Source organism: Argentina silus (genome assembly GCF_951799395.1).
Source record: "Argentina silus genome assembly, chromosome: 14".
Taxonomy (NCBI): Eukaryota; Metazoa; Chordata; class Actinopteri; order Argentiniformes; family Argentinidae; genus Argentina; species Argentina silus.
Window position 1 is genome coordinate 9,137,774 of NC_139668.1, and position 10,240 is coordinate 9,148,013.

General features: G+C 43.6%; 1 protein-coding gene across 1 annotated transcript in view; it reads right to left on the minus strand.

Moving 5' to 3' along the window:
• LOC310815331 (aquaporin-8-like) overlaps window positions 1-9,709 on the minus strand; it is a gene marked incomplete at both ends in the record, with an annotated part of 16,305 nt that extends 6,596 nt beyond the window's left edge. Inside the window, 5 exons of the mRNA XM_083685065.1 lie at window positions 8,178-8,188; window positions 8,332-8,466; window positions 8,712-8,926; window positions 9,045-9,171; window positions 9,453-9,709. Of these exons, the coding sequence (XP_083541191.1) occupies window positions 8,178-8,188; window positions 8,332-8,466; window positions 8,712-8,926; window positions 9,045-9,171; window positions 9,453-9,709 (745 nt within the window). The remainder of the gene's footprint in view (window positions 1-8,177; window positions 8,189-8,331; window positions 8,467-8,711; window positions 8,927-9,044; window positions 9,172-9,452) is intronic.
• Between the last annotated feature and the right edge of the window lie 531 nt (window positions 9,710-10,240).

The window sequence follows — 10,240 nt, forward strand, 5'->3', positions numbered from 1 at the left end:
AACATATAGCCATACAACATGTGTTATTAAGGTCTGTTGATAGCATCAATATAACATTAGATGAAAATGTTCACACCATAAACCTAATCACAGGGTTATCAGATTTATGCCATACAGAGATCAAATATTGAGCACAGATAGAGTATATTATATCATGATTATGGCTGGCTCATGAGGGAGGATGCTGTCTGCATCTCATTCTCCCGGAATAAAGAGGATCAATAAACCAGAGGGGCAAATCAGATGGGCCTGGAGGACTGTGCATATGTCAGCCTGCGTCTGTCTATGGCCAGTCATAGGAGACTGAGAGCAACACGGCTTGCGGCTCAACACACACACACACGCACACACACGCGCGCGCGCACGCACGCACACACACAAACATGTACACATGCACGCGCACACACACGCGCACACACACACACACACACACACACACACACACACACACACACACACACACACACACACACACACACACACACACACACACACATCAACCCCCCCCCCCCCACACACACACACACATACACAGGCAAATATATTCATAATGTGAATCCCAGCTATTTGTTGCTCCACAACCTCTAAATGTGGAGACAGAATAATCACGTAGTATATCACAAACACCCCATCCTGTCTCTGTCCTCTTCTGCTTCTCTCTCGCCCCTCCATCAACCAACTTCATGAGGCTATATCTTTCCCTGTGACATGTCAGTATGAGGTTACTCTCATTTGGGTTTGGAGATTTACAAGCTGTTTGAGATGCAACCTCATCCACTTTGTCAATTCGTGTTTCTGTATTCTCCCATTGCTGAAGGAAATATATCATATAGTAATATATTTCAACAAACTGGGCCACCTACAGTGCACATGTTCTGTTACCTATTTGTTGAATTAAAATATATGACCTAGATGGTAACAAGCGAGACCAGAGATGTTCTTATTTCAGAGATATATTTGTTTATATTTCGACAACATGTACCCTATTTGGGATCCTGGAAGAGATTGAAGAAAGCGAGTGAACACACAGACACACAGACACACACACACACACACATACACACACACACATACATACACCACACACACACACGCACACGCACACGCACACACACACACACACACACACACACACACACACACACACACACACACACACACACACGCACACACACACGCACACACACACACACACGCATACACACAGCGCTTACATTACACTAATTTAATGCCTCATTCCCCCTTATTAATCCCAAGTTCTGTCCACATTTTGAGTCTCTTTTAAAATTAAGGGGCTGCCACATGCTTCACTCCAAACAAAAGGAATAGATTTATTCTCCATTGGGGGGTTCATGCATGGACATAACCCAGCCCCTAAAGGAAAGGCCTCCCTGCCAGCTGCCAGCTATAATTAACTGGCCCTAGACTTGCCTATCACTGATTATGTTTGACCTGGCTAATCAGGAGAGTGTGTGGCACACATACGTGTGGCATGAGCCAGTGGGTTCTGTTGGAGCCGTTTGTCAAAACTGCGCTTGTTTCCTAAGATGAGGCATTGTCAATGTGCTACTGTACTACTGACCTTCAGGAGGTTGTCAAGCTTGTCCCTCTGTTGAGGGAAACAGTGATCTGATTTTGTCTAGATTGGAAAGTGTGTCAATGATGTGATTGTTAAAGATGGACCAGGAATACATGATATGAAATGATTAAACATGGATAGGCCTATGTTTAGAGGAAATTGTATTTCCCCCCCTAATGTGAAATGTTCACAATTATAGTCATTTAAAATGTATTTATTATTGATTTATCCAAGTGCTTAGAACTTTTACAATAACGGCCTGGTCTAGATGGTGCAATGATGGTGCAATTACGGTGCAGACAGCAGGCGTAGAAACAGAGGCTATAAAGCTGGGCACCGATGACAGTCTAACAGTGAAACATACATGTAGGAACAACACAGAGAGACAGAGAAGGAGAGAGACACATCAGAATATAAATGAAAGAAATCAAATTCATACGTATAGGTTATCTCCCTTCAGATAACACCATTTCACTGCCATGTTAGTCAACATTGTAGCCATCTGGATGAATTAATCATAAGCAAATCAAAGTGATGAAATTAATGGAGGCCATGAAAGATTCATACTTGACATTATCCAGGCAGCCGAGCTGTAGGAGGACCAAATCACCCAAGCTTAAGGTAAGCCAATATAAAAACAAATTATATAGAAGCAATATAACTAAAGCAATACTGTATATGAGATTAGATTACATATATGGTAATGAATGTTGAAGAGCGTTTTTACATGTTGCAGTGTACTGGGCATGGCAGTGCAGGTCTGTATACAGTAAATGAGGACACATCAAGCGGCTGTGACCGCTCAATTTTTTGTCTCTCCTCCTCTCTCCCGTCTTTTCTCTCTCCTCTTTTTCGCTCACTCTCTCTCTCTCTCTTGGTCTGGAGGCGAGAGATCAGTTTGCGGCAGTGGGGAGCTGGTGTTTGGCCTGGGGGGCCCTGGACACAGATTCTGTCATTGTTCCACAGCTGCCACTCCCCCCCCACCCCCCACCCCCCCACCCCCCCACCTCCATCCCATCCTCCTCCTCTGTGGCCATCCTAACCTGAGGGCGTCGCTCCTCTCCGCCTCCCTAATGAAGACTGACACGCGTCCAGAGGACTGATCTACTCTGAAACCAGTCTCTGCCTACCCCCCCCCCCCTCCGCCCTCCCCCACCCCCCCACCTCTGTGTTATGGCCCCCGTTGACTATGGTGTACCCGGGCCACAGCGATGAGAGAGAGGATACACCCAAGAGGCATCGCTTACAAAAAGGGGAAGCAAAGGGCGATTGCAATTGTATGAATTATGAAGACATAATTGTTTTTATTCATGAGCTATGTGATTGATATTAGGCTAAATGAAACTCTCTAATTATCCCCTGATATGAAGAATCTCCTTAGACTGGACAGTCTGCCATTGGGTGAGATGTCAAATTGACAATTCCCATAGGGCATCTTTGTAATGGTCCACCGACACATCACTTGAAATAATTCATGTTGCATTGTTGTCCTCTGCCAGTCTGCGGCTTCCTTCAACTGTATGCCTTTGGAACATAGTCTATCGTGCACCCTTGCAATTAAACCCCTAAATCAGAGGCAATATTGTTGCACCCAGCCTTTATCTAAAAAGCTGACAATATTAGGTCTACACATTTGACTACGCATGTCTCAATACCAGAGTAATAGAGTATATACACAGTCTGTATATATGTATATAAATGGCTCTGCTAATACCTTCCAGTGTTTTTATTATTGTGCATTTCATAGAATGCAAGTACGAGAGATCAGCTGACAGGAAGACTGTCCCTCCCACCCTCTCCCCATGTGAACCGTAATTAACACCCAGGAGAGAAAAACACCCTAACTGACTCAGGTGAGCTTAAATGAAAAGGAAAAGTGAAATGCTATGAGTTCCAGCAAAGCACATACCTGATGCCATTAAATGCAATTTCCCCTGTGTGTCAGCCGAGCCATTTGTCAGCTGCGAACACTGCACGCTTTATTAAAAACCTCATCCGCTTCAATTAACTGCGCCCGCAAAGCAGTTTAACTCCGCTCTAATCCTGTCAAGATGTTTAAACAGGCTTCAACGTACAGTAGGTACATCATTTCAAACCCTGACGTCTGCTTTTTTTTGTATCTGGGTCTTTGAGGGACTGTTTTTTAGGTGTGACTGTGTTCCGTATGAGTGTGCAGATTTTGCACCTTGAAAAACATGCACTGCCAATATAATCTCTGCCGCGCTGGCTCCGCTGATGTGACATAAACGGCATAAGCCCCTGTTTTGTTTTCCACACCATCCTGTGGAGCCCCCCCCCTCTCCCTTCCACCCCCACCCCCTTCCCACTACCACCACCCCCTTTCCTGATAGGAGGGTGATGGTTGGCACGGCGCTATCGCCAGGGGACCCTGGGTGGCGACGCTGACAGGGTAAGGGAGAGGTGTAAATTGGGTGAGCACTACATGCAAAAGCCGTGAGAGAAAGCTTGGTACGTTTCTCCCCACTGCTTTGTCCCTCACTCACACCCCTGGAGAGATAGGTGCATAAGAGAAGAGAGAAAGAGAGAGAGGGAGAGAGAGAGAGAGAGAGAGAGAGAGAGAGAGAGAGAGAGAGAGAGAGAGAAACAGAGAGAATATTGAACTAGGAGGGGGTGATCATGTGATGGAGATAGAAATGACCACGGGTAAACAGCTACTGTATCCCCCCCATGATAATCTTCATCTTGATGTTGATGAAATATGAAAATGTAATCAGTGAGACCACATTTTAAAGGCGAGCAGGTGTGACTTTCCTTTGATCACAACCGCTCACAGTCACAATTATGGCCCAGAACGACTCATCGCCATCAGGGGGCCGGTTGCAGATTATGTATTTTTAATCAGAGTTGTTAGCATCCGTGATGGATATCCATTAACTCACATGGGTCTCTGAGCGCATCCGTCATGTTCACTAGCTGTGCATTAACGTGGGCGTCATATGCATTACTGCCAGGTGAGCCTTATTTAAGACACATTTGACATGCTACATGCCTTTAACCATCAACCACCCTGTTCTACAGCACAGCCAACTTCAGTGAGTAATCAATTTGGCTTTTGAAGATGGACTTAAAGCGTATCATTTTGTGTGAGTTTGGAGTTTTCTTTGCGAAATCTGCCAAGAAGGATGTCAACCTGCACTGATTCAGACGTTTATAACCTCAAACTATCATACAACTAAAAATGCAGACTGAAAAACACACAACAATACCGTCTTGACAGAGGATGTATGTTTGTCTCTACAGTATGTCTCACAGGGGAGGCTGGTGAAGGTAGAAATTGGAGGACAGGCTCATGGTAATGCAAGGAATGGAATAGGGAATGATATCAAACACACGTGTGATACCATTCCTCATTCCGTTCCATGTATTACAATGAACCCGTCCTCCGAATTTCTACCTCCACCAGCCTCCCCTGGTGTGTGGCCCCTAACTCGACCGTGTACTAACCCCACACAGCTGCAGAAGTCCCCTTGAGGGATTGTGACACAGGCGACTGAGGGGAAAACACACTCACTGAACACAGCGCCTTTCATTTCCATGGTACTATGTTCTGGCAAAGACATTCTACCCCGTGGAACTGTCCCTAGTGCTATGGCTCAATCTCTTTTGCCCTGTCAGTTCACATTTTCAACAGCGATATACTACAGTATCACGGTTGCAACACTGACTATGTAGAGATTGTTCATTGTTTGTTTTGACTGAAAAACATGGGAATGTGCCAGATTCTCTAGTCTCAGTCCTTCAGTGTTCAACTTTCTTAACTTAAGAAATAAAGAAATGTGAACAGCGACTTGAAAAGATATACTAGATACATTGTGGGTGCACAGAGAGAGAGAGAGAGAGAGAGAGAGAGAGAGAGAGAGAGAGAGACAGAGACAGATGAGGTAAAGAAAACAACAGAGAAAATGCTTATTTGTAATATTTTCAGGACAGTACAAAATTAGATGAAATCATTCAGAACAACCCTTGAGTATACAGTCAATTAGGCCACATGCATCTTAATTTCATATGCACAACATCCAGTTGCAGCAGTTTGAAAAAATAAAATGGAATGGAAAGATCCGAGCTCCAGGTTCTCTAAATATCCCTGTCAATCAAAACGTGTTTCCTCTGAGTGCGTTTTCTATCTGTCAAGGGTCATAGAGAGTGAGGATGAGACCCCTTCCCCCTCCCTCCATCCCTCCTTCCCTCCCTCGCTTCAGCTCCTCAGAGGTGTACCTCTACCTTGTGCATCTCGTCTGGGCATGACCTGTTGCTAGGTAACCCTGGGTCACAGCTGCACACTAAAGCAGACCCTTTTTTTTATTTATCAGTGAGTTATGTGGGAGACAGGCTGTAATTTATTAGTTTGATATTGCGAGGCAGAGCAAGTTGGGCATTGTAAAAGAGGGGGTCTATTGCTCATCACAAAGTGTATTCAGAATCCATGCTGTGTCCGTCTGAAGAGACCATTGAAACATCATCAATTCAGGACCTTTTACAGTAAATGATCTAGTATTAACAAAATACAATAGCCATTGGTAATTGCATTTTTGAACCAAGTAATTGGACAGATGAGGTCTGAGCATGCAGAACCAGCAGGATATAGCTAACTAGTCTATCTCAGTACAAGACTGATTCAATATTTACATCATTTCACCGTTTCCTCCTCTGAAACACATCTCACCCACATTATTGGTATTGTGAGTTATTGTCGAAATAGGTGTCCATTTCACTTTCACTGTTGTTCTAAGCAGTCTGAGAGTTCGTACTGTAGAACTCTACATTTCATTTTGACAAAATGCAGAAAGATACGCAGTGTTATATTTCGGTGATTTACTCATAATGTTGTGAGCTGTACTATATTTCAGTGATTTCCTCTTGATTTTCCTATACTTTGGTGCTGCATTAATTTGTGCTACATCTGTTGTGGTTGGGAGCGCCAGCCATGGGCTCCCTTTCCCTGTGTTTACCTCGTTGCCCTAATGAAAGCACACGGTTGCATCCTAGTCTCGCCCACGAAGCCATCGCGCTTTGTTAAATTCCTCTCTAATGTGCGTGTGATGAATATTTTTCAGATGGTTCCTCTAGGCCATATCTGATCAAAACAAATGCACCTGCACTTTTTGCAACTGCAAGTCCCCCGAGACCAGTAAAAATTGACTCCCTGGCTTCCTCCACAAGGCAATTATGGGCCATCTGTTCCCTTCTTGGTGGTTCCAGCTCGTTTTGTTTCTGCGATTGTTCCCTCTAATATCATACCCCTGAAAGTGTTAGAGAGGGGGTATCCAAAATGAGGAGTGGCATTGGAGGAATTAATCGAATCTAGCAGCAGAACCGGATCTGCCCCTTTGAAAGACAGTCCCACAAGAATGAAGACTATTACCATATTCATGATTTCATATAATATAGAGATGCAAAATAGAAGGACAAAATATGTGGAAAAGGACTTTCTTGACCATCTCTCTTAATTGTTGACTTTAATGACCATGAAATACATTTTGCCTTTAATGTTAAAAACCTGAATTAAACCTGAACTACTGGAATGAAACATTTGTTATCTATCATATGCTTAGTGACAATAACCCATATGGTACAGGAGGTAATACATCAGGTTGTTAAGTTGGTATGATGAATCACATTATTGTTTTTTACAGTAACTATTGGTCTCATTACTCTCTGTCACACAAACAGGGGCAGCCGCGGCACGTAGATTTAATTGCGTGATGGTTCGAGGCAGGCGGGCAGCTGCATTCTGAAATATAACAGTCGTATCAATAACATGGGAGGTCTGATACCACCGTGGGCCTATATAATTTTCCATTGCTCCTGACAGAGCAACAACAGCAATAATCAGTCAGACAGGCCAGGGAGCCTCCAGGACTTTGTGTGACATTCACCAACATGATGTCTCAGGACCCATCTGTGTCCAGGGCCAAGTTTCTCTTGTGCGTATAATGCTGTAAGGACCGTTGTGAAGAGGATGCAGGATTTCATAAAGATGAAATAGCTGTTAGCCTCTTTGGGTTAAATAATAACCAGTGGAAATAAAATGACCTTTATCCCTGGTTGGAGCAGTGGGCGCTCTGCTGGCAGAGGTCACACAGATCAATTGGTGCTGCCGCCATTGAACAGAGATAGGAAGGACAGTCATATTGAAAACTAACAAAAACAAGAATAACAATAAAGATACGACTTTGGTCTATCTTAGCTATGCTTATCACTATATACTGTAGATGGTAGTGAGTAGCTGGAGACAAAGAGAATTTCGGGCAGATGCTATTTGTCCTCAATACACCAAGTGTGTGATTGCTGACTACATAACCTGTATCTGTTCTCCTCAATGACAACTCATGAACATCCTGTAATATATATATAAGCAAATAAACGTTTTCCACATGGGTACAATCAATTGTTATTTTTACTCACAGATCACTTTTTTTTTTTTTGGGGGGGGGGGGGGGTCTGTAAAAGTCTCCCCATCATGCAGAGGACAGAGAGTAGGGTTGTGTGTGGGCTACATCAACCACACCTCAAGGTTTTAAAAAAATTCAGGCCAGTGTTGGTTTCTTTTTCATAATGAGTCGTATTCTTGGGTCACCTAGGAAGAGCCTAGCAAAGGGACAAAAAAGACAAGATCAGTGCTCATCATCACTCAGGTGATGGTTAGGTTAAATAATACCAATGCACGGTTGTGAGACCCATAGAGATCAATACATAAACATACTGTAGGTTATCTCTATGGTGAGACCTACCTCACTACTAAGCCAACCAGAACAGCAGCGGTCATAGGTCCAACCCAGTAGACCCAGTGATACGACCAATAATTTGCAACCACTGCAGGTCCGAAGGCTCTGGCCGGATTCATGCAGCCACCCGACACACCTCCACTAACACCGCACAAGTAGGAGAGAACAACAACGTTGAAAGAATGAATACCTTTGGGATTAGCAATGCATTTCATATTAAAACAAGAGTAATGTACAGTGTACTTCACACAGAGACACTTATCCAGTATCCAGTACTGATCCAGTAAATGTTTGAATTAAGAGATTACAAATATCCCATCTTTCTGTAGGTCTATAACTGGTTACTAAATCAAATCTTAAGACTTATAGGACATTAACACACTCACCCTCCCAGGTGACTGGCGGTGACAGTAAGTCCAATACAAAAAGGTGCCAGGGGTGTCTTGCTCTGCCTGTTGACGGCACTCATGCAAACCGTTAGCACAAGGAAGAATGTCATAACCATCTCTGCCAATAGGGCCCCAGTCACCTGTTTGTCGGTTGTAATGGTATTGAATGCGCCCCAAGATGAGTTGGCAAGGGCTGTGTGAGAGGACACTGCCTTGTGGGGGGGATTGTCACAAAACAGTAATGTGTTATAATGAAGTAGAGCTATTATCAAGAATGTAAAGGCAAACAGACAGTACAGTGACAGTACAGTGGCAAAGCTGTGGGCCCACCCTTGCCAAGCCAGCTCCGACTAATCCACCGCAGAGTTGAGATATCCAATATGGAATAAGCCTGATGGGGTGCAGACCACCAGACATCATTACTCCCAAGGACACTGCAGGGTTTAGGTGGCCACCGCTAGAAAAAAAGAGTGAATGCATGCATAACCATGAAAATTGTCATTTTGTGAGAACAAAAACAAACTGTAACTTGTATTGTACGCTACAGTAGCCTAGACAACATGCATATATTCAAACAAGCCTGGCTAAGTTTAGACACAATGGAACATAGTCCCCAGTGCTCCATTAACTCATTTGCTTTTTTATCTTGACTCAGGGCTGTAGCCAAAAATGCTATATCTAAGCCATTGAGCAGTTTTCAAGATATTCGCTTCCTTTAAATGATAGCAGTAGGCCTACCTCAGTCCAGCTGTGATGGCAACGCAAATGGCCAAGGCAACCCCATTTGCCACAGCTGGCTGAAGTCTCCCTGTTTCAGTTGAGTTTTCGATCACTGAAGCGCAACCGGTGAAGATGAAGAGGGCTGTTCCAAAAAACTCGGCAACGCACGGTAAAACGAATTTATCGTACCTGCTGCGGTTGCTGTTCTTTTTTTCAGGTGGTTTTTCACATTCGTCTTTGCATGTTTGCAACGGCTGTATTGGCGTCGCGAACATAATTAATTAATTTCGGTTGAGTTAACACTCGCTACTGTGCTAGCTAACTTTAACCACAGATTACTTCATTTGAGAAGACTCGATTCGTATTTTTCACTATAAATAGAACATCAACCTTCAGGAAGGCCAACAACGTAAAAATGCCAGAAATAAAATAAAAACACAAATCTGTCTCTGTAGCAACCACCCTGAGAACATTGGATTCGAATCACAATTAAAAGAAAATACAGCACGAGGTTGTCAATCAAATGGAACATCGCTCAAACTGTCGGCAGAAATAATTGTTCTGATTATGTTACCTTTTCTTATTATTGGCTATATATTGGCTATATGAATTTGCTATGAATGTGATAAAGAGTTGTTGATGTAAATGTCAAATAAGAAAATCCATTGTACTCAATTACGGTGCAACTGTCCTGGAAGGCCCCTAAATAGATTGTGTGGTTGGTTGATTGGTTGGTAACCCAGACTGGAGCGCACAGACAATCCCCAGCAGCAGACCCTTGCCTGGCTGAAAGAGGAGTAGAGAAA